This window comes from Petaurus breviceps, unplaced genomic scaffold, assembly GCF_028583685.1.
Source record: "Petaurus breviceps papuanus isolate PSGF00001 unplaced genomic scaffold, PetGlider_PUasm1.0 176, whole genome shotgun sequence".
Lineage (NCBI taxonomy): Eukaryota > Metazoa > Chordata > Mammalia > Diprotodontia > Petauridae > Petaurus > Petaurus breviceps.
Genome location: NW_027185771.1, coordinates 13455972 through 13481620, shown reverse-complemented (window position 1 = coordinate 13481620; position 25649 = coordinate 13455972). Strand labels below are relative to the sequence as shown.

General features: G+C 40.1%; 1 protein-coding gene across 4 annotated transcripts in view; it reads right to left on the bottom strand.

Annotated features, from left to right (window-relative positions):
• MEAK7 (MTOR associated protein, eak-7 homolog) overlaps positions 1-21672 on the bottom strand; it is a 58803-nt gene extending 37131 nt beyond the window's left edge. For 3 of the 4 annotated variants that reach the window (XM_069085648.1, XM_069085646.1, XM_069085649.1), the window contains exons 1-6: positions 21485-21672; positions 11150-11233; positions 8640-8722; positions 7490-7683; positions 3114-3344; positions 1395-1536 (exon numbers count right to left, since the gene is read on the bottom strand). In XM_069085648.1, coding sequence (XP_068941749.1) covers positions 1395-1536; positions 3114-3344; positions 7490-7660 — 544 coding nt within the window. In that variant the 5' untranslated portion in view covers positions 7661-7683; positions 8640-8722; positions 11150-11233; positions 21485-21672. The remainder of the gene's footprint in view (positions 1-1394; positions 1537-3113; positions 3345-7489; positions 7684-8639; positions 8723-11149; positions 11234-21484) is intronic. The other variant, XM_069085647.1, reaches the window with a different exon arrangement.
• Between the last annotated feature and the right edge of the window lie 3977 nt (positions 21673-25649).

Genomic DNA, 25649 nt, shown 5'->3' with positions numbered 1-25649 from the left:
TGCTAAAAGATACCAATGTTACTGTGTAAAGTTTCCTGTTCTACTTACCTATTTCTTGACATCCTAGGCACATCCTTTCTTTTTGTTTGTTTTGTTCCAAACAAGAAATTTCAGGTCAAACCTGATATTTGTCTTTTTGGAAAAATCCCTGGACCAATGTGAATCAGCAACAGCTTTGCTGCTATTAACTGGGGTTGTCACTTCGGTTGTGTCTACTATTCTTGACTCCATTTGGGGCTTTCTTGACAAAGATACTGGAGAAATTTGCCATTTCCTTCTCTAGCTCATTTGACAGATGAGGAAACTGAGGCAAAAGATTTAAGTGACTTGCCCAAGATCACACAGCTAGTGAGTGAGTCCAGATTTGAACTCCCGACTCCAGGCTCAGTGCTCTATCTACTGTACCACCCATTCATTGGAGTACCAAGAGGTTAAGTGACTTAACCTGGAGTCACTCTGCCCTGCATATATCAGTGGCAGAATTTGGACCCAGCTCTTCATGATTTCAGGATCAGCTTTCTATCCACTATGTCATGCTGTATTTTTTAAATATCATTTTTGTTTTCTTTTGTTGTTTTTAAAAATTCTATACCTATGATTTCACTGGGCTAGGGAGCAAGAGGCAGGGAAGAGAGAGGAAAGGGAGGGATATTCCATTTATTAATGTAGATTGACAACTATCCTACAATTTATTCTTAAGAGAGTTGCCTAGAATACTGAGAGGATATATGAGTTGCCTAGGGTGAAACAGCTTTTATGTATTGGAGACAGAATCTGAACCCAGATTCTGGGTGTCTTGATTCCCAGCCAGGTTCTCTATCCTGTTCTCCATATTGCCTCCCAGGATCCTTCTTTTAAAAGGATATTCTACACTTTTGGAATACAGAGAACCATATCTGAATTGCATTTCCTCCTTTGAGCAATTTGTGCTACAGGCTCACCTCAGTTCCCATTTCCTAACTGTAAATTGGCTCATGTCAAAGTAAAGAGGGAAAGTAAATGTTAACATCTAAGTCTACTAAGTTCACATCCAGAATTTCTTTGATACTACCAGCATTACAACAAAAAGGAATTAGACTTGTTGATCACAGAGGGCAGAACTGGAAGAAAAATTACTCCCAAACTCCCTAACGATCAGAGTTGCATCCAAAAGGAACAAGCTGCCATGGGGAGGAGTGATCGTCAAGATTTTCAAGTAAGGCCTGGGGATGTTAGCAATGTGCTCCACGCTTTGGGTGGTGGCTTCAATCTCAGAGCCCTCACAACTCAACAATGTCATGATTTTACATAGCCCCCCTAATGCTAATCTTCTGTTAACAGGGACCTTGTAGGTGCCCGATTAGCCCTGAATCTACCCACTTACACCTTTTAGCACAGGCTAAAAGGGAACTTGCCTTGCTTCAGAGATGAGAGCAGTTGAATAGCCAATGCCTTCACACCGGACATAAAATCCTGACATTTCTTCAGATTCCATCCTTTCAGTTCATTTCTGTAGTCCAGCACATGTACCACAGAGGTAATCAGATCCTCTGTGAACTTTAAGATTAAAATTTGACCATTAATAACACTTTCACTGTAGGCCAAGAATAAATTTCATTTCAGCATGAGAAGTAGGAGGAGAAAGCTTTGCTTCCCACTACTGCCAAAGACTAGTATGGAAACCCTTAATGTTAATTGGGTCTCTCAAACTATGATGACCTTGGAATTAACAATAACAATAAGGTTACACTGATAAACTATATAAAGAAAAAGATGAGAGACATGCAAATTTCAGGGGATATTATGAAAGGCATTAAATTAAACTTGTTCTACCGGATTCTAATGGAAAAAACTACAACTAATGGGTAGAAGTTATGTGGAAGAGGATTTGGGCTTGATATAAAATATAGCCATTAGAAAAATCCCAAAGTGGAATGGCCTACCTTGAGAGAGAGTGAGTTTCTCGTTACTACAGGTGTTCAACCAGATGTTCCTTTGTCAGGGAAATTCTAAAAGAGGTTCATGCTTCAAGTGAGGGAGGGACTAGGCAAGCTTTAAGGTCCCTTCCAACTCGATGATTTTGGAGACTGACAGGGTCTCACACACCACACAATACATTATCACAAATGAATTTCAAGGGCCAAGGGAAATTTCAAAAGGAAGAAGGACATTTGAAATAGTGCATATTGATTTGTAGTGTATGCAGAAGAAAGGAAGCCGCCGAGGAAGAATGGCTAAAGAAATACAAAAGAAAAATAATTGACAGTATAGGTGGCAATGACCTTGCTGGACTGAGCCTTAGCAACAAAGAAAAGCATTTATTTGCTTTAGTGAAGGGGAATTAAGGTCTATTTTGCCAGTCTTCCCTTCTTTCTACCTACTTCAATTTTTTGGTGCTTACCCCCTCAGTTTCACATGGTCTTCCCTACTCTTCTGTTCCATGAAACAAAATAACACCTCTACCCTAGGTCCCACTTTTTGTTTTTCCTGATACCTAAAGCATTTTCTGGCCCCAAAGAGCCTAGTATTTTCTGATTTGGGAAAAAAGCTTCTAGCAAAACAAACGCATGAACCTCCATACTCTAATGCAGAGAGGTCAAACACGTAGGCCACACCACTCCTCAAGGCAGCCCAAACCAGATTAAAATGTAATTGGGAAATATTTAATAAAATTTTAAAAAACCCAATAAAACATATGTAACATCACATTTTAAAATTAAGTGAATATGTGGTCTGTAAGGGTACTGACATATAGTTTAATGGCCCTGGTTTCTCTGAATTTGACACCATTGCTCTATTAGATCTGTGAGCTCATCAAGGCCAATTCTCCCACCCCTGATACATACAACAACCCTACATATTAGGAATGGGGAGGGGTGAGAGTTTATTGTATTTGCTACCCAAATCCCATGCAACAGATAAAACTTGCATGGTGTTATTTTGGCCTGATGATTTGATTAACTCTGAAATCACAACTGAACCTCCTAATTTATTCTCAAGACTGTTCTAGAAGTTTTGACAAAAGCATTTGAGTTCTGACCTGAACCAAAGAGTCACACAGCTCGGGGTTCTGTGTCAGACACTAAAACAAGAAAACACCCATTTCTCTGGAAGCTTCTTCATCTTTCTTTTACCTCTTGGATATGACTGGCTTTGACATTTTCAACAGGCACATGTAACATCTTCATGATCATGTTGCTCTTCTCCTCCGCATTTCCTTTTAATAGCTCTGACATCAAAATTACAAACTGTTCTTTGATGACATATTCACTAGGACCCATGCTAGTCCCCATCAGGTCAATGTTCCTCATTCCTTCATAGAGCCTGACTGTCATTTTCTCTGGCAAGGCATCCCCAAGGTAAGCCTATTTAGGGTGAAAAAAAAAAAGGGAAAATGTTAAAACAGCTTAATATGCATTCAAGATTAATAAAAAAAAAAACCACTTTCATTTGACAGGTACACGTAAACTGCTCTGACCAAAAATGATTTTCCAGTAACATCATTATAACCAAATTTCAATGTAAATTTCAAATCTCTAATATAATGGGTATTTGGCTGATCTTCTATTTATGACATAGTCCTATAACATATAAGTTTCCACTGCCATAAAGTCATTTCACAGAACTTTTAAAATCAGGTAAGATGCTATTATTCTCCCAGTTCAAGAACATGAAATGGTTCCTCCTTACCAATGGGATCACGTCCAGATTTCTTTTCCAGGCATTCCAAGTCCTCTTTAACCTCACCCCTCTTGTTTATCTTCATCTGTCTTGCTACCTGACCACAAGTACCCTCCACTTCCATTTAAACTTGTCTCATCACCGACCCTGAACCCCTCATGGATCGCCCTTCCTTGACCTGGACCACAGACCTCAAATGGACTCTACAACCCCACTTCGCACAATTCTCATCTTTCCAGGGAAAGCTTAAGTCCCATTTCTTCCAGAAAGCACCTTTAAACTACTCTGAACTTTCCCTTCTTTACTTTCCATGATAATTTTATCTTGGCCCTTAAGTCCATTCTGCCTCATGTAGTCCTCTAATCCTTTACCTACAAAAGCTGTCTACTCAGTTGGACTCTAAGTTCCTTGAGGATGAGATACTATTTTTATATTCCCCATAATACCTGTTTGTGAATACTGTAGGCAGCTAACTCCTTGATGAAATGCATTTCTGTAGCAGGTGTGGATAAAATATGGTTTAGCAGTAAGAAATAAAGACAGGACCAAGGTTTATAAACTACATATAAGTATCATGTACTATCTATTATAAAGCATTTTGTTCAAGAAGAAAGTCAGGAAGCGCTAGATGTGACAAGGACAAAGTATCAAATAAAAAGAAATTGATTTTCTTGCCTTTTTCTAACAGTAAGATATGCAGGCAAGACTTAGAATAGAAACCTGTTTATAAAATCTCAGGGAAGAAAATGTTGGCAGATTAGCACAGTGCTAATTAATAAATGTTCATCAACTGAGATTGTGACAAGTACCATCTCACACCGTAAAAAAAAAAATTAATAAGCAGTACAGGGAAAAGAAACTGAGTTTACAGAAGTTTGGTGAGAGACTCAATTAAACCATATCAACCAAAAAGCATTTAAAAATGACAATGGAAATGAAAAAGCTCTAACAAGATTCTATGACAGGGGTGGCTAGGTGGCACAGTGAGTAAAGCGCCGGCCCCAGAGTCAGGAGGACCGGAGTTTGGTTCTGGCCTCAGACACTTAACACCCACACACAAAAAACTAGCCGTGTAACCTTGGGCAAGTTACTTAACCCCAACTGCCCTCCCTCCAAAAGGAAAAAAAAAAAGACTCTATGACAACTTTCCTCTTGATTAATGATGGTGGAGCTACCACATTTGGACGGTAGAATCCCTGAGATGTACGAGGAAGTAAAAAAGATACTACAGAAAAGGAATATGGGAAACCAGTTAGACTAGAAGATGTCTACACGTAGGAGATTGATGCTGGAGTCCACATGGGAGAGAGCAGCAAATATAAAACTCTGAGGGAAAAAAACCAATGCTATTACTGCTTTTTAAAGAATGTCTATGGGGAAAATAAATAACTACAGACCTTTGCCTATCCTTAATGAAGTTATGAGAAAGGAGTGGGGGGATTTATAAACAGCATTCTACAACAGGCCACATCGCTAGTTTCATAAGAGAATAAAATAGTACAGTGAATACAAGTGCCCATGGTGCTCACTGTTGACTACTTCCAAAAGAGAATTTGCCAAATATACTTACCATTGTCATGGGGGTGTCCAAATCAAAAATGGATTCCCCACAGATGGTGAAATCTTCTATATTTTCCTATTTACAGAAGATACTGTACTTATTGACAAAACCTCAAAATACTGCAAAGCCTCCTAAATGAGATGCATAATCACTCAGAGTAATTCCACCTACCATCTATTTTTTTTTTCCCATGGAAAAAAGAAGAATGCTTATTGTCCAGAGAAGGTATTTAGTTGCACGGATAGCCCACAGAGTTCACTCATCAGTCTGTAGATCTTGGATGGACACTAAAGATGGATGATAAACTAAGCCCAAAATTAAATAAGATGAGAAAGCAGACTGGATTGCATTTGGGAAATTACACTGTTTTTAATGGACCCAAGTTTTTCCCTGAAACAAAGGCCCATCTTTTTCCCATCCATTCTTCCAAATGATGCTGTATAGCTGCTAGTGATATAATACTAAAGTCACCCAAGTTAGGGTTGACCCAAGGGCAACAGAGAGGTACATGGTGGTCAGAAGTAGGCTATATCCTATTCCTAATGAACTGAATTAAAGAAGCAACATGAAGGAAGTCAGATGTATGATGCAAAAAGGAGGTGGGTGCATGTGCTCTGCTAGTATCCCCACAATGTCAAGAGATCTGGAAAGAGATCCTCCACATGTTGTGGGGAATCCCACTGAGAAGATTTGTGAGTGATCACATTAAAGAAGGGAAGATGGCAGGAAGGTTTTTTTTTTTAAGCAATTGGGGTTAAGTAACTTGCTCAAGGTTACACAGCCAGTTGTTTCTGGGTGTGGTGCTAAGTGAGCCTGGGATTCGATCCCCAGGTCATCCCGACACTGGGGCTGGTACTCTTAGTCTCTGAGCCACCTGGCCACCCCTGGAATGGGTTTTAATCCATGATTTTTGATTATTTACATTGATGAGACCCTAGATTCACTAAATTATCAAAGTGGCTAAACTTACCTATCACCTAAGCCATATGAGAAAATCTTACAATATTACCAAGGGCTGCAAAAGTGACAAAACTGCACGGGAATGTTTTATTGCTGATCACAACCTACCCAACTTCCCCAGTCATTGCTGCTAAAACCAATGTCATCACGTTCTCAGGCTTCTGGATTTGTTGGCATCAGGAAGCTAAAGAAACCTCAAAAGGAAGTGGGTACAATTCGGGGAAGCCAAGAGCCTGGACTGAGATCACTTTGTATTCTGCCAATGGCTCATACACTCCAAACCAATCTAGATCTGGTCTCCTAATACTCAATGTGGTGCCACTCTCACTCTAATATCACCTGCTGCTCTTTCCATGTTGTGAATAAAAGATGACCATCAATGAAATCAATACACAGACAAACTTTACTCCCTTAGAGCCATCTTTCCTTTTGATCTTTCTATTTGTCATATTCTTTTTCTTTTATTTTTGGAGGGGGAAAGGCAGGGCAATTGGGGTTAAATAACTTGCCCAAGATCACATGGCTAGTAAGCCTTAAGTGTCTGAGGCTGCATTTGAACTCAGGTCCTCCTGGCTCCAGGGCTGGTGCTCTATTCACTGTGCCACCCAGTTGCCCCTATTTGCCACATTATTGATTGAAATTTCCTTTACTACATTATCTTTCTCAGTAAAATGGCTCACTTTCTCCTCGTACACCAAAGTGGCAAAACTTAATAATATGCAGCTTATCAAAAATATCAATTGTAAATAGCTATCTGAGAAATTGATTCGATCTTAATGTGTTCATTTAGAAATACACAATACTCCAAAGTTGATATTTCCTAAGTATTTTAGTTACTAGTCCAGCTTCAGGCTTACTAGAGTCACTAAACATCACACACTTGGCCAGGCAGAGATGGAAAATAGTCGGTAGCTAATTTCCTAAAATGACAGAGGCTGATAACTGCCTAATTCTTGGATCATAAAGTTAAAGGTGGAAGAGACTTTAGAGGCCATTCTAGTCCAACCAAACAAGGAACTTGCAGCCCACAAGGTATTAAAATGAGGATGCAGGATGATGGCATTTTAGTTACTCCTAAATTGGGTCTTAAAATACATTGCTACATTATTTCACTGGAACTGATGTGAAATTACCAGGATATAGGATATAGCTATGTTTGTGCAAAGTGTGAATGTAACACAAAACACATCAACTGCCATGCTGGGTCCTAGCTATGGTCAAGTTCTTCCAGCCTGACCATGGCACAAAGGAAGGCGTTAAATTGAAAAACTCCATTCCAGAACACTCAAAGTTGTTTCTTATTCTTGCCTGTAACATTTCCAAGGAGATAGGGATTAGAAAAGACTTTTTGCTCTTTCCACAGGATATCGTCTCCAAACCCCCTGTTATGGCAGCAAACAATCCATCAATCTCGGTCTGTTCTTCAGGTAGAAACCGTGAGTAATAATTGCGACGGCAAACTGTTTGCTTATTCCCCATCTTTTCTGACTTATGACAGAATCCTATAAGGAAAAAGAGTGAAAGGCAAAAAATTGGAAATAAAGATTACATTCATATAACCAAGGTGAAAATAGCCATTTTCGGCAGTGAATGTTGCTAAAATGCATTAGACCAGTGTAATGACAGTTTTCTAAATGGTACAAATTAAAGGTCATGGTACATAATTTAAGAAAACCACCCACCACTGGAAAGCAGTTCAATATAAGTACACACACACACACACACACACACACACACATTAGAGGCAGACCTGAAGTCAGGAAGGCCTGGATTCAAGTCCTGCTGGAAACATACAAGCTATGTGACCAGAAACAAGTCATCTATGCCTTCAGGGCCCTGGACAATTCTCTAAGATTGTAAATTACAGAGGAGATGCCAACCTTCATTCAGCCAGAGCTCCCCACACCCAGGAAATCAGAGAGCCAGACCAAAATGCATATATATACATCTGCAGATCTGTAGTTTGAGGGCGGTTATTATTAGGAATAAGAATGTGGGTGTGTATGACTAAATCATAAAAAGAGAAACAAGGAGAGAGGGAATACTTAGGCAGCTAGGTGGTACAATGATTAAAGACCTAGTATGAAGTCAGGAAGACCTGAGTTCAAAACAGGACTCTGATATTTACTAGCTGTGTGACCTTGAGCAAGTCACTTAACCTGTTTGTCTCAGTTTCCCCAACTGCTAAAGGGGGATAACAACAGCACCTTCCTTGCAGGGTTGTTGTGAGAAAGTGCACAGCACAGTGTCTGGTACATAGTAGGTGCCCTGTAAATGCTTATTGATTTCCTTGCCTTCCCCTTCTTTCCAAAAAAAGCAGGGAAACCTGACTCCATGATACCACTTCTCTATACCTTTTGGAGTTTAATCTTGAGGCAAAGCAGAAATGAGATTGCAAGCAAAGACAAGAACTAACTTCCAGACTAGCAAAGAAGATGAAGAAAAAAAATGTCCTTACCAGACAAAGCAAATGGGGGTGGGGGTGGGAAATGTTCAGTGATGTGACATCCCAATGAAAAAGGTGATGGATGACCTATTCACCTGTGGAAAAACAAAAGATGACAACAGGAAATGTGGGTTTTAAAAAATATTTTAGTTTTTCCCCAAATATACATAAAAATAATTTTTAACATTCTTTTTTTTTTTTTAATTTTGAGTTCCAAATTTTCTCTTTCCCTTCCTCCCTTCTTCCACTTCCCTGAGATGGAAAGCAATTTACTATATTATACATGTAGAGTTGTGCAAAACATATTCCTATATTAGTCATATTGTAAAAGAAAACAGAAACCACCCTCTAAAAACACACACACACAAAGTGAAAAATAGTACATTTCAATCTGTATTCAGACAGCTCTTTCTCTGGAGGGGGATAGCCTTTTTTTATCATTAGTCCTTCACATCCAGTTTTAGATTACTGTATTGCTGAGAATAGCTAAGTAATCCACAGCTGATCTTCACACAATGTTGCTGTTACTGTGTACAATGTTCTCCTAGTTCTACTCACTTCAATCAGTATATTAAGCCTTTCCTCTTTCCAGGTTTTTCTGAAATTATCCTGCTCATCATTTCTTATAGCATAATAGTATTCCATTACAATCACATATCACCACTCATTCAGCCATTCCCCAATGACGAACATCCCCTCAATTTCCAATTCTTTGCCACCACAAAAAGAGCTAATTTGTTTTAGTATGAATGGGTCCTTTTCTCACCCTTTTATTTTTATCATTTATAGATGTGGTAATGGTATTACAGGATCAAAGGGTATGTAGAATTTTATAGCCCTTTGGACACAGTTCCAAATTGCTCTCCTGAGTGGTTTGATCAGTTCACAAGTCCATCAGTAGTGCATTAGTGTCCTACTTTTCCCATATCCCCTCCAATATTTATCATTTCCCTTTTCTGTCATATTAGCCAATCTGACAGGTGTGGAGTGGTACTTTACAGTTGTTTTCATCTGCACTTCTCTAATCAATAGTGATTTAGGGCATTTTTTCATATGACTATAGATAGCTTTGATTTCTTTTTCTGAAAACTGCCTGTTCATCGTCTTTGACAACTTATCAAGTGAGGAATGGCTCTATTTCTAGAAATTCTACTCAATGCTCAATATAGTTGAGAAATGAGGTCTTAGGGGTAGTTAGGTGGTGCAGTGAATAGAGCACTGGCACTGGAGTCAGGAGGACCTGAGTTCAAATCTGGCCTCAGACACTTAACACAAAACTAGCTATGTGACCTTGGGCAAGTCACTTAACTCCAACTATCCTACCTTCCCCCCTCTAAAAAGAAAAAAAAAAGAAAAAGAAAAAAGAAATGAGGCCTTTATCAGAAATACTTGCTATAAAAATTTTCCCCCAAATTTTCTGCTTTTCGTCTAATCTTGGTTGCACTGGTCATATGAGTCTGTGCAAAAGAAATGTATCTTTTAAAAAAACACCCTGATTTCCTATGCAAAAGTAAAAATAATAATCAGCTTATACTTCTACTGTACTTGACACATTTGCACTATAACTCTGCAGTGTGTATAATGTGCCACAGTTTCCATGTAATCTCAGCTCCGATTGCAACATCTACATGAAGCACTTCCTGACTTCACCAGTTACAAGTGTCTTCCTCCTAAAATGACTTTATATATCTAGTCTGTGTCTATGTACACACCTATTTATGTATTTTGTCGTGGCACAGTAGGTAAAGTACTGGGCCTAGAGTCAGAAAGACCTGAGTTCATACTCTGCCTTAGATATTTATTAGATGGGTGATCCTGGGCAAGTCACTAACCTTTTCCTGTTTCCTCATCTTCAAATAGGGGTAAATAATAGCACCTTCCTCCCAGGATTATTGTGAGGATCAATTGAAATAACTGTAAAGTGCTTAGCACAATGCCCGGTACATTGTTAGCTATCATTGGCTATCATTATTACGGTGTGTCCTCTGTTGAGACTTTAAGATCTTCGAGGGTAGGGCTCATAGTACTTTTTTTTTCTTTGTATCTCCAGTACAAAGGACACAGTACAGGCTTAATAAATTACTGCTGATCAACTGGCCTTCAAAATCCCTGTAATGACGATCAACTTCAGCAAATTGGGTGTTTTACTTTTTAAAGACATTTTATTTTGAAACAAGACACTTTTCAACAAACATCAAAACAATCCTGTACAAAATCCATTTCCCCCAAACAACTGGATGCTAACAGAAAATAGGGATGTGTCCTTTGATTCTGATAAGATCTCAACATTAACTAGTCAAAAAAGGCAACTGTTGTTGCCTTTTGATATCTACTTTATTTACATTGTTGCAGTCATCAGGAGCATTACTCTTCCCACTCTGCTTTCTTCTCTTTGTATCTCTTCATAGAAGTCTTCCCATGGTTTCTCTAAATTCTTTTTATTTACCTTCCTTATAGAGAGTGCTTATAGTCTATAATTTGTACAGTCATTCCAAATAATAAAGCACATGCTTTTATTTTACCTTAACTTTTTAGCGATGTCTTTTGTTTTTACATCATATTCACTTTCGAATATGTCCCTCCTGGGCCCAGTAAGCCATCCAGCCCTTGTAATAAAGATTTTAAAAGAAAGCAGCAGATCAGTAAAATCAACCATACTTAACAGCACATGCCATATTCCCTTCCCCGTGTCCCCAGATTGTCCAACGAAAGGAAGGAGGTGCCTTTTCTCAACTCTTCTCCAGGTTAGTCACTTTAATTACTCTGTGTTCATTTTTTTTATTTAGATTTTTTGTAGTGGCATATTGTTTTGCTGGTTCTGATTTCTAAAATAAATCGGTAGCTATTAAGCACCTTTTATGTGACAGGCACTGGGGATCCAAGTACAAAGAATAAAAACAATTTCTATTTGCAATTAATTTACATTCTAATGGGGGAGTCAACTAAGTACATTAACAACACATGCAACATAAATATAAAGCTAATAAACAGAAAGTGCAAAGTAGCTAACGACTAGAACCAAGCTCTTTAAGGTTTGCAAAGTGCTTTGCATCTCATTTCATACTCATGACACTGTGATGTAGGTGCTACTGTTAACTCCATTTTACAGATATAAAAAAAAAAAACTGCAACTGAATCAGGTTAAGTAACTTACTCAGGGTCACACAGCTAGTAAGTATAGTAAGGTAGTATTTGAACTCAGGACTTCCTGACATTAAAATCCAACACTGTGTCCGTGGTATCAACAGTTGCCTGATACAAACTTTGAGATGGATATGACTAGTAGTTGGGAAGATCAGGAAAGGTTTCATGTAGTAAGTAACTGGGCTACATCCTAAGGAAGAGAGGAACTATCTCTGAGAGTGAGACAAGGAGGCTGAGTTCTCAGTATAGGGATGGGCAGGCAAAGGAATAAAGACCATCAGTTCATCTGAGCTTTCCCATTCCTCTCTGAATTCTTCATATAATTTCTAATGGGCACTAAGATTCCATTACATTCATGTTCCACAATGTGTTTAGCCATCTCCCAAACGACAGGCATGTACTTTGGTAACAGTTTCTTGCCACTGCAAAAAGTGGTGCCACATACATAGTATATTATGAGATCTTTCTTTTTGTCTTTGCTCTTCCTGCACTATTCGCTAGCGATGGGATCTCTGGGTAAAAAGGTATGGCCATTTCAACCTAGTTTCATGTCTGGTCCCAGAGGGCAGAACTAGCAGAAAATTTAGACTTATTGTAAAGAAAAACTTCCTAGCAATGCAAAACTCAAACAGATCACCTCAGAAGACAAAATCTACCGAAAAAGGTTGAATGAACACTTATCAGGTATTTTGCAGAAGGCATTCTTTTACCAAAATGAAGAAGACTGGGTGGTAGCTGCTAAGGTTCCTTCTAGCTCTGAAATATTATATGATTCTAAATGACTAGTAATCTTAAAGGTTTGTATCAATTCCCTATAGATTTTAGTAAAGTTATTAAATACAATAATTTACCCCCCAATCCTTAGCTTCCTCTACCCTCTGCCCCACCTATTCTAACTATATTGATTTTGCGTGAGAGCTTTGTAGTTTTTAACGTTACTACTGCATGTAGTTTGGGAAAGGATGAAAGAGTACTGCAGAATCAGACATGAAGATGGTTATTAATATTTTAACTTATTCTGCCACCTGCATACATATGCTACAACAATTTTAAAATAATTTAAGTGCTTCACATAAAGATATGACCTGGAAATAGCATTACTACTAGCAAGAGTAAAATGTTAATAAATAATTGTAATTAATATAAAATGTTGGTTATGATACCAAGAAAATATGTTAATTTCCTCTTAGGTAATCTAACTTTTCTTTGAGGTAAAGAGATAAGGTTTTCTCATTAGAAACAGAAATCACACACACACACACACACACACACACGCCCTGCCCCAATCTTCCTATTATAAGTGGGAACTTAGAATAATATATCATTATTATCTGAAAACCAAAAAATTCAATGAAAGCTAATTCATATAAAATCACTAAGAAGTTTTAATCGGAACTTTAGCAAATTGAATTTTAATTGCCAGTTAAAAAAAAAGGTCAAGATTTTTCAGTGAGAAAACCAGTGAATTTGCAAATTCAACAACATAACAAGTACTGTTTTTACTGAGCCCCTCTTAAATGTAGCAAGGTGCCATACTAGATGCTGTGACAAGTCTAACTGCTACAGCAACCAAAATATTTTAAGTTAATTTACTATACAAAGACTTTACTGCTCCAGGAGTCACAACATAATTAACGCTGTTGTTGTTCAGTCTTTCAATCGTGTCTGACTCTTCAAGATTCCATCTGGGATTTTCTTGGCAAAGATTCTAGAGATGTTTTCCATTTCCAGCTCATTTTACAGAAGAGGAAACTGAGGCAAACCGGGTCAAGTGATTTTTTTTGCCCAGGGTCACACAGCTAGTTAAGTGTCTAAAGTCAAATTTAAACTCAGGTCTCCAGAACTCTATCCAGTGTACCACCTAGATGCCCCCTGGATTATGTCCAACTCTTCATGATCCCATTTGGGGTTTTCCTGGCAAAGATTCAGGATTGGTTTGCTATTTCCTTCTCCAGCTCATTTTACAAATGAGGAAAATGAGGCAAACAGGGTAAAGTGGCTTGCCCAGGGTCATACATCTAGTGTCTAAGGCAGGATTTGAACTCACAAAGATGAGCCTTTCTGACTCCAAGAAGGCCACTCCATCTACTGCACCATCCAGCTGTGATGACTAGTACACTAATACTTACAAATATGAACACTTTTAGAAACTCCCAGCAGAGAATCTCAGATACGAATGATGCTTCATTCATTCTACAAGTACTTGGTAACTACCCACAATGTACCAGGAACTGTACTTGATGCTTGAGATACTAAGACAAAGAACAAAACAGTACTTACCCTCCAAAAGCTTATATTCTATCAGTAATACACACACACACACGTACACAACATATGTACAAAGTGGATACAAACTAATTTCCACAGGGAAGATAAAGTCTCCAAAGTCCAACCAAGTTCTAAAGTTAACTACAGAGGTATTCACTCCTGACATTCGGCAGAACCAATATCATTCATTATCTTTGTATTCCTAAATATACCATCTCCAGCCCCTTCTCAATCAATGAGCTGCATCTTCCAATTGATCCCAAGTTGCCCTACCAGAACAAAAGCAGTCCCTCCAAAATAACCAAAATGGTTCAAGAAAGAAAAAAAAAAAACAGACTTAAAGCAAGGCCTTAGTTTTATGGAGAAGAGCCAGAGGATGAGAGATCTGGAACATTTAGTCCAACTTCTTCATTTCTTCATAAAACACAGGGCAATTAAATCACTTGTCCAAAATCACACAGGTAATCTCAGAGACAGGAGTTGAACTGAGGTCTTTTTACTCCAGAGCTGTCTATCCTTCATCATTTGCGTTTATATGTATACATGTACATAAATATATGTACATACATATGTATATAAAACTATAATAAGTCTGCAAATCTTAAAGTTCACTTCCTGCTGCTGCCCCACTGCCAACCTCCTGGGGTGAGAAGAGTCATAGCTCCTCAGATGGGGCAAGCACCTTGTGCCTTCCGTCTCCTGCTGGGTGCAATGTGTTGCTGGAGGGAAGGCATTTTCCATCTGCCTGAAAGGACTCCCTCCTGTGCAGGAAGTCTACCTCTTCCTGTGGCCACCTCAAAGGCAGCAGCTGCCTTGGTAAGAGGACCTCAGATATCTGGAGGGCCTTGGACCCTTTCTCTTGCTGGATGCAGTATATTCCCTTAAGGAAGGTGTCTTCCATCTTAATCAAAGCAATGACTTCCATTTGTGCCAGGAAAAGGCAACCTCCACCTCCTACTGCCAGCTCAATCTCCCATCAGGAATGTGGAGAACCTCTAATGCAGAGAGGAGCAAGCTACCTCTGACTTCAGGCCTTCCTTTCACTACTGCACCTATCCTTTGAGGGAAGAAGAGGAAAGGGGGTGGGGAATGAACTTTCTCCTGTTGTTCAGCTACAATGTCCATCTCCAACTACATCCTTTTCCTACCTAATCTCCAGTCTTTGGATGGAAAGGACCTGTGAAGCAGGGTCTCTCATCTTTCTCTGTGTCTCCTATCTCATGCTCCAACCCCATCTCCAAACTCTGCTGGGAAGGAGTGGTAGCCTCCTCTCTATGATGAACATTCTCATACCTGGTCATACCCTTTACCCCAGTGACTCTGAACTACTGTAGACCATCATCCAAACCCTATTCCTCACCCCTACCACCCAATTTCTCATTCCCATTCCCCTCAATCCTCCCACTCTAAAGTTTTAACCAAACACTACCCACCCCTTCCACTGTGCCCTGTGGAATGCCTGTTTCATGGGCAACTAGTTTATAAGAATCTTAAATCTCTTTCTCATTCCTGCCATCTGCTAGCTTACTGACATCTGTGAAATGTGTGGTGCAAATATTATTCTCATTTGGTAAATGGAAAATGGAAGTTCCAAGAGGTATAGGCCAGGCATTCACCTACAAGACCACCATTTGGGTGGTGTGGCCAGGAGGCTGCTCATACCTTCCCCCATCACAGATAAGAGGGTATTCATTTGAAAGCACAGCTAGAATCATGGGCCAAGGACTTTGCTCCTGAACTAAAACTCTATCAGCCCCAGGTCCCTCTGGGCCAGGCATTAAGAGCAGGTACTTTCCCCTTGGGTAATTCAACTCTGCTCCAAAGTAATAAAATGAATGGGGTTTTAATCAGGCGTAAATGAAACTTACCTCCCAATACAATCATAGTTAACACTTATTCCTTTTCAGGTTTACAAAGTATCTTGTGTATAATTATTCACTTGCACACAATTCGATGCTCATCTGATCCTCCAGTACCACAGTGGAGCAGTGTCTACCTGCATAATGTCATTGCAGCACACTCCCCTGACACAACTTCCAGCCTGGTGCACCCCTCCTCCTTCACTTGCCTGTCAGTCTGTGCCAGCCTCAGGGTTTTCTCCACTTCAGTTCACCCTTCATTCAGCTGTCAGAGTAGTCTTCTCCAAGTGCAAGTCTGATCACATCAAACCCCCCCTCCCCAGCTCAATCAACTGCAGTGGCTCCCTACTACCCCAGGACCAAACACACAAGGCTCTGTTCAACATGCAGCCCAGTATGACCTGGCCCCCTCCTACTTTTGCAGGGCTCTTCCACCATATTACCTAACACCTCATCTTCCAGTCAGTGACCTTGGTCTCCAGGCTATTCCTCACATTAGATACTCCATCTCTTGAAATTTTTGTCTCCATTCTTAGAACTACTCCCTCCTCATCTTCCTCTCCTAGCTTCCATCTCTTCTCCGATAAAATCCCACTTTCAGAACAAAGTCTTTCTTTTCCTGGTCCTCTTCAGTCGTCGTGCCTTCCCTCTGAGATTAGTCCCAAACTTGTACTAGACGTATCTTGTTCGTACTTGGTTGTTTCCCCCACTGGATACTGGGCTCCTTGAAAGCAGCAAGTTTTTCTTTCTCTCCTCCTTAGCACTTAACACAGTGCCTGGTACACAGCAGCTGTCTCATAAGTGCAAGTTCACTGACTTGGGGCAACCTTGCAGGGGAGATGATTATCCCCATTGTACAGATGAGGCTCCCTCACCAAGGTTCAGAGGTTAAGTGACTTCCCTGTGGGCATACACCTAGTCTGATGGTATATGAACCACTCCAGACCAGCAAGTTTTGAAACGGTTTCATTCTGTGACAACAATGGTCATGAATGTGTGCTTCTACTTACATTAGGTGATCTTAACCGAATGAAACCTGACTGAACAGGTTTCTCCACCTTTTGCCAGTCCTTGAATGCTGAATGTCATGCCATGCACATGAGTTTGTGGCACTGTTCTCTTTTACTGTTTTAAATAACGTCATCACTCCAAAGAAACAACACAAAAGTTGCAGCTACTGCCTTTGGATTGGTGCCCCTGCCTCTAGCTTTACCCTATTTGTTATCTTCCACTCAGCTACCCAAGAGCCCTTCCAAAAGCACAGGACTGACTGTGTCAGCCCTCCAGCCAATCAGCTCCAGTGGCTCCCAGGGCCTCCAGGATCAAAAAGAAAATCCTGTTTGGCTTTTAAATACCTTCGTAGGCCAACCCCTTCCTTCCTATCTTTCCAGTCTTTTTACCCCTTCCTCCCCTGCCAAGTACCATAACATCCAGTCACAGTGGCCTTCTTGCTAGTCCTGGAAAACAATCCCTCTCCTGCCTGGGAGTATTCCCACTGGCTGTCCCCAAGCCCAGAACTCTCTTCCTCTTCATCTCCATCTCCTGTCTTCCTTCAAGTCCCAGCTCAAATCCCACCTTCTGTAAGAAACGTTCCTGGATCTCCCTTACTGCTAGAACCTTCCTTCTGTGATCCTCTCCAATTTATCTTGTAGCTCTTTTATTGTTACATGGGTGTTTGCATGTTGTCTCTCCATTACATTGTGGGCTCAAGAGGTCTTCATTGTCTCTTTTGCCTCTCTCTGTAGCCCTAGCCCTAAAGGAGGTCCTTAAAAAATGCTTGTAGACTTGACTTAGATCTTAAAAAGTGCTCAGTATGCATAGCTGCTGGTATGGAGAAGGGTTTCAAGGATTCAAGTTCAAAGTTTCAAACTCACCACAAAAAAGAATCAGCTGCAACAAAAAAAGGAAAGGAAAACCACTAACAGGTGACAAGAAGCTCTCGCCGATAGATAAACAATCTAACTAATGCTCGGAAAGCAAGCAAGGCCTTAGGAGGACCCCAGCATCTTGAGGTATCAACAAAAATGAGGCTTCTCAACATTGGCACAAGGAAGAGAAAACCAGGTTTGGGTGTTTTTTTTTTTCTTAAGGCACTAACCCTGCTATGAAAAAAAAAAACAATTCTCACCGTCAATACAATACAAAAACTGGGGTATGCAACTGGTCACTTTTCACTCAAGTCCCTACTAAATTGTATTTTTAAAAATGTGTCAATATAAGTTGGACATTGTCCTCAGACCGTAAACCCAACCAAAATGTGGCCCTGGTGACTTTTGACCCTCCATGGGCTTAGAATTCTGATTTCTACTGAGGAATTATGAACTCCAATATGAATAGACTGTTCCAGAATTATAAACATTCCCAATGGAGACAGGATATTGCAACCTATCCGCATGTCACCAAAGGTTTAACCAATTTCTCCAAGAGATGGAGATAAATATGCTGCAATAGCCTGAGAACTCACCTGATTTAAACTGCACTGAAAACCAAAGGATTATAATCAAGACTAGCTTGGGAAAATGGACTTAATATCCAGTGTGATGAGTGTGGTTTCAGATAAAGAATTAAGGAATGCATGTCAAAATCCTGTGAACTCAATGTTAAATCACATAAAACAGGTGACTCCAGCAAAAGGAGGACATGTTACATAGAGTTTTTAAAGATGTGAAAAGTTGTAAGGTTTATCGTTTAAGTCCACATACTACATTATCTTATTTGGTCACTACTGGTATTGGGTGTGACACTAGATATGCCCAAAGCAAGGCTCAAACCCAGGCCCAGCCTAACTCAAGCTGCCACAGTCTAAATGAGAGGCCTGGCCAAGGCAAGGCCTGCAGAATTTCAAATTAACTGTGCTAAGTCTGCTCAAAGCAAAACTTGGGGCTCCACCTCCCAACCATTCTTTTTCTTAAATAAAGACTCAGCCTACTGGTTATGATATAAACAGGCTCTTCATTCTTTGAAAACAAATCTCGCTTTTATAGCTTTAAGGTGAAACATCAAGGTCAAGAAAGGTAACTCCTTTATTTAACAGCCTGGGAAACTGAGGTTCTGATGCAGAAGTGAGGTTGAATCCAAGGTCTCCTTAAAACACTCTACATACCAAGGTCAGGGAAGGTAACTCCTTCATTTTACAGCCTGGGAAACTGAGGTTCTGATGTAGAAGTGAGGTTGAATCCAAGGTCTCCTTAAAACGCTCTACATACCATGCTTCCCCTTACATACCTGAATTAGATTTCAAATAAGTACCAAATGGACAGATGCCAAGGGATTGGGAAATTGTCAACATGCCAGGAGAAGGGGCCTGAGACAGAGCAATCTGGGCAGAAAGCCATAGGTGGGCAGCTTCAAGGCAGCATCAGAGACTCAGGGCAAGGACTAAGAGGAAGTACTTACAACATTAAAAGCAGCAGACTTTAAGGTAAGTCACAACAGCAAAACAGCAGGTTTTATCTCTGGCCTGGAAGCTGTAGGGCAGAAATCAGTGAGTGATCTACCCAGAGGCAAAAGGCCCAGAGAAATAAGTAATTTACAAGGAGGTCGGGATCTCACTCGACCAGGAAATTCAACACCTTCAGTTTCAAACAATTTGAGAGCTATTCCATTTAGGAGAGGGACACTTCCTAAAATGGTTATCTGGACCAGTCAACTTTTCTTGAGTACCAACTCACTAAAGGTGAGTGCTTATTGGCTTTAGCTGAAGGGGGAGAATTAGGGCAATGGATTATATTCCTTGTCAACAGTTCAATAAGCCTCCGTTTTCTAAAGCACCTTCTAATGGCACTGCGGACACAGACAAAAACTAAAGCCATCTCTGCCCTCAAGGTGCTTACAGCATGGGGGGGGGGGTTTGAAGGAACACAGGTACCCTGGAAAGTAAACATAGAGGTAATTATGTGTGTTTATGGGGGGTATCCTCCTTGACTGAAGTCCCTATGTAGAAGATGGTATCACACTCAAGCCTTGAATGAACCAAAGGATTCCAAAGAGGCAGAAGGTGGGGGGCTGGGGGGTGGGGGAGCATTCCTGGCACAAGGAACAGCCAGAACAAAAGCACTTTTGAAGGCAAGAGCAAATTTGATGGAAAACAGAAATAAACCTGGAAAGGTAGGTTGGAGTCAGATTGTGAAAAGCTTTAAATGCCAAACATAAGAGTTTTTATTTCATCCTGGAGAGAAATAGAATCACTGAAGCATTATGAGCCAGGGAGTTACAGGGACAAACCTGCACTTGAAGAACTAGAAGGGAGGATCTAGAGAAAGAGACTGAACTAAGGTGGCACCACACAGCTAATGGTGAAAAATGATGCCAAGGGAAAACAGGCAAGACCTGGCAACTGACTGACCAGAGATGGGTGGTGAGAGAGGGAAATGGTGGAGTTGCTTCTGGGGTGACTGAAAGTCCCTTTCTATTTCACATTAGTCACTTCACAAACTGTTTCCAGCCAAATTATCTTGTACTTAGCTGTCCTCCCAATAATGTGTAAGCTCTTTGAGCTGTTTTTCACTATTGTCTTTGTATCCTCAACATCTAGCACATAAATATTTGATAAATGCTTCTCCTTGTTACTGGTAGAGTCTTGCCAAACTAATCTTTACTTGCTCCCTAATTACTTCTAGCAATAGCCTATGTGTATCGCTATATCTCTAGGACCGGGGACACCTAATTTTACTTCCTTTACACATGCTCAGTATACCATTCTATCCATACTGAACATAAATAATCAGAGATTTACTGGCATTCTCAAACCTTTGCAAAAGGTGATACAGGTACACACCTACCTTACTTCCATCTTAAAAATCTATGTATATAACTGATATATGATATGATATGAATTGAGATCATATTGCTTGCCTTCTCAATGAGTGGGGGAGGAACTCAAAACTTTTAAAAAATGAACGTTAAAAAATAAAAATGAATAATAATGTTAAGTAACTTTTAAAATTAAATTTAATAAGATTTAAAATATTCAAAAGCCGGTGTACAAAGTAAATATTTTAAAATATACCACAGCAAATTATTTGGTAAAGCAAACAGTTCACCCACTAGGCCTAGGTCTCGGGCACTTATTAATTAGGACAAGTCACTTTGACCTGTCTGGGCTTCAAGTTTCCTCATTTATAAAAAGGGGAAAATAACAAGCATCCACCTTCTAGGATAGTCGTGAGGCTCAAACTAAGATGATGTTTGCAAAGCGCTTTGCAAACCTTAAATTGCAGTATAAATGCAAGCTATTATTATATCACAGTAGGCTCCTATTAAACAACTTTTGCCTAAAAACGTGCCGCTAGACTAAGCGATTTGCTCCAGGGCACACAACTCGAAGCCAAGACCTCTCTCTCATTTCAAATTCACCCCTCTGTCCATTGCACCAACCTGACTGCTCTGGTTCATTTGCCCTCCCCGGGCCTCTCCATCCCTTCACGGGTAAGGTCAGGCCAGGCACTGGCTACCCCCTTTTCCGACCTACGGTGATACCCAGCGGCAGGCTCCCTAATGAATAACCATGAGATCTCATTAATATTCAAGAGCCTGACTGGAGGAGCCGGTCGGGAGAAGCCCCGGGTTCATAACGCAGGAGCCCACCTGAAGCCGCCGACTCGCCTCAAGCGGAGTCCTCGGGCCCGGCCAGCAGTGCCCGCGCTCCGTTGTTCGGCTTTCCGGCCCTGACTGCGGCGCCGGGCCACGGCAGCCCTCCTTGCCCCATGAAGCCGACGCTCCTCCAGGCGCGACAGGACAGACTCCGAGACCCACACACGGTTCCCCGCCCCTCGTTACCTGGAGACGCCTCTGACGGACGGCCATTCGCTCTCATTGGAGGGGAAACGAATAGGAGGCGGGATCCGAGGGAGACCATAGCCAATGGAAGCTTCTGAGGGTGGGTCTAACAGGCCAAATAAGCATCAGGGAGGGAGGGAGCTGGGGCGTTTAGGAACGCATGGCAGAACGGAGAACTCACTAGGAAGAAATTTGGAGGGGAGGAAGGAAATGACCTATTTCCAGTGAGGCTCCTTCCATTCCTTTATCCCCCGCTCTCCAGTAACTACATATGTGGAGCGAGTAGAGGTCATCTTTTAAACTATTATAGGAGCTGGTGGAGCCTGATTATTTTAAAATTTATTTTACTAAAGGCAGCTGCCACAAATGGGCTCATCCGGTGGGGGGGGGGGGGGGGGGGGAAAGGTGGGGAGAGAACGCGCAGCCTCCTGGGAAATGTTGTCTTTGCCTTCTTTTCCCACGTGCCGCTGGAGTCCTTCCAGATGGAAGTAACGAGAGGAAAGGAGAGATTTTACCCAGGCGTAGCTGCCAGCCTCGAGATCTTTATTCTACGGTTCACTTGACGTTTGTTGAAAGCTAATTGTGTGCTAGGAGTTCTGTGAGATACAGATAGGGTGGTTCCCCTCCCGGGTTTTACAATCCAGAGTAACCTAACGGGCGTGGGAAGGGAATACACATTTATAAAGCACCCACTTTGCGCCGGGTATTGTACTATACAAATATCGTCTGGTGCCAGATTCAACAACCCTGCTAGGTAGATGCTGTTATTTTCCCCATTTCACAGTTGAGGAAACTCAGGCAGACTGAAGTTAAGTGACTCGCTCAGGATCACACAGATAGTAAGTGTCTGAGGGCGAATTTGAACTCAGGTCTTCCAGATTCCAAGCCCAGTTCTCTATCCATGGAGTCATCTAACTGTTTAGATATCATCATAGGGCAAACATTGCGAACAAAGGACCCATGAACCTGTGCGGTTTTTTTAAATAGGTATTTTGATAACTTTCATTTTTTTTCTCTTTGTAATCCAAGGTATTTTACTTTATACATTTAAAAACTTTTTTTTGAGAAAGGATATGTAGGTATCACAACAATTCAAAAGGTTAGCATGTATAAGGTAAAATGCATTTGTAGTTTATAAAGAGCTTTTCTTTTACAACCCAATAAAGAAATCGACTATATTATTTGCCCAAGGATACTCAGCAGAATCAGGATTTGAACTCAAGTACTCTGGTTCCAAATTCACTTCACTATACTTCTAGAAATCGGCCTCTTTTAAGTTGATCATATATTGTTTTAACATCATCTCTATTTCTAAATCTATCCCTTACCCTACATGTGGAACCCACCCATAACTAAAAGAAAAAGGGTGGTGGGGTACCAGAAACCCAGAAAAATCGAACAATATCAGCTGTGTGAGATATTCTCTGCAATGTTGTACATCCTTTGTCCCCACCTCTTCAAAGAAAGAAGAAAGCTACATTTTTTTTTCATGTTTTTTCCGTGCCTGACTGTTTAGGGCTTTAAAAATTCTTGTTATTATTTGCATTTATGTTGTTATAATCATTAACTATTGTTTTCCTGGTTCTGCTTCCCTTTGTATTTAATTTTTTTTCATGCTTTTCTGTATATTTTATATTCTTTGTTTCTTAGGCATGATAATATTCTGTTATATTCAATTTACTTAACCATTCACAAGTGATGGGCAATTAATTTGTTTCCAATTTTTTGGTTTCTATAGAAAGTGCTACAGTAGATATTTTGTTGCATCTGGGATTTTTCTGGTTTTGACCTCAAGTCTAGCAATAGGTTCTCTGTATCACGGGGTATGGATAATTTATGAATTTTCTCAACATAATTTTGAATTGTTTTCCAGAATTGTTGGACTGCTTCCCAGCTCACCCAAGAGAAGGTATTAGTACCTTTCTTGCCAAAACCCCTCCAACATAGACATCCCATCTTTTGTCATCTTTGCTAACTTGTTTGGTATTGAGTGAAACCCTGAAGGTATTTTGATATGCATTTTTCTGTTAATTAGGAACTGATTTTTCAAGAATGTACAGGTTTAACCTAAAAGTTTTCAGTTCTCTCTAGTAGAGAGTTTTCAGTTCTCTCTAGTAGAGAGTTTTCAGTTCTCTCAGAGCTGCTGACTGCTTGGCACATGGCAAATTGTAGAGATGGTTATAACTGGGCAGTGTTTTGAGTGCCAGGTGCATTGCTTTACCATGACATTATTTTTTGATTACCAGTGAATACCTATCAAAGCAAGAAAATTAGAGGAACAAAAGTTTAATTACTATTTTTTTTTGAGTGCAGGGCTAAGATTGACATTTTTCTGAACTTGAAAAACTGTCCTCAAGGCTATGATCAAATACTCAGTGACTTCAAGTGGAAATGATTCATCTGCAATGTAATTAACATAATATATTAAAGGCAAATATTGAGAATGTTTTCCAAGCAGTGAATATGCTCAATTAGAACCATATGATCATCAATTGGTATCAATATTTAGCAGTGCCTATCAGCATGGAGAGATATTTTCAAAGATAAAATATCTAAAATCTCATTACTGATCAGCATTAATAGATGAACATTTGAAATCAGTTTTGAGGATAGGAAACATTAACTTTGAATTTAATTAAGCAAAATGTTACCACCTTAAAAATCCATTCTTTTCATTAGTAAATCTGTATTACCAAAAATGTATTTTATTATTTTTGTTGAATTTTTAATGTCACCAATAAAAAATTGTGGAAATTTGCTTTCTTATTCTATAAGGAGCAGCTGGGTGGATAGATTACTGGACCTGGAGTCAAGAAGACTTCCTGAGTTCAAATCTGGCCTCAGACACTTATTAGCTGTGTGACCCTGGGCAAGTCACTTAAACTCTGTTTCCCTCAGTTTCCTCATTTGTTAAATGAGCTGGAGAGGGAAATGGCAAACCACTCCAGTATCTTTGCCAAGAAAACTCCAAAAGGAGTCATGAAGAGTCAGACACGACTGAACATTAACAACATAGGGACTTCATCAGCCTTGCCAACTTGAAATTGCTCACTTAAATACAGTCCAAGAATCTATTATTTCATCACTGTAGGTACTACACCCACCACTCCAACCAGTCAGAGCTGCCAGATCTCCTGGAGTCCACTTCCAGAAACCAAGGTCACCTCCAATGAGTGATGTGTAGCAAGCAGTCAGCTTGGATGGCCTCTTGAGAGCTGATGGTTAAATTTTCAGTGTGTGTTTACACTTCCAAAATCATCAAACACTACAAACCAGAGCTTAATTTGTTGTTTTTTGGTTATCTAGACTTAAGAAAGTGATGGAAAAATGTTAATAATACAGATTAAACTTAAAAATATGTCTTTCCTATATTTTTTTTTCCAGAAAGCTAGTGTTTAAAAGCATTTGCCAATACATCTACTGCTTCCCACAATGAGCCAAGCCACAATGAGAATATTTGAGTGAATCAAAAAAAATTAACAATAACAGGTCCAAAGTTCTTTAGGATTTGCTTTCTAAGAATAGTAGAAAGTCCCTTTTCATTTGATTTTAGAGTTCTTTTGTCATTTCTTTGTTACACCCACAGTGGGGAGCCATAGACCCTCTGACCTAACTTGCTCTTCAGTCAATATTATCCCGACACTATAAACTAGAAAATGAGTGAAAATGGGTGTCAGCGGTTAGCCTTAAAGAATCTCCAAACCAGGTCTTTGTATTTCAAAGCGTGTTTACTACATTGCCAATTCAGGTGTACAATGAATTCAAGAGAGAGAGAGATCTCTATGGGTTCGAATTGTCAAGGAAGGTTCCTAATTATGCTATAACTCCATCAGTGACATCCAATAACTCACCTTCCCTTTCTGGGTGTAAGGTTCCTTAATCTGTTGAAATTGAACTAGAATATTTCTAGGCTCAATGAACTTGGGTGTGTGTGTGTGTGTGTGTGTGTGTGTGTGTGTGTGTGTGTGTGTGT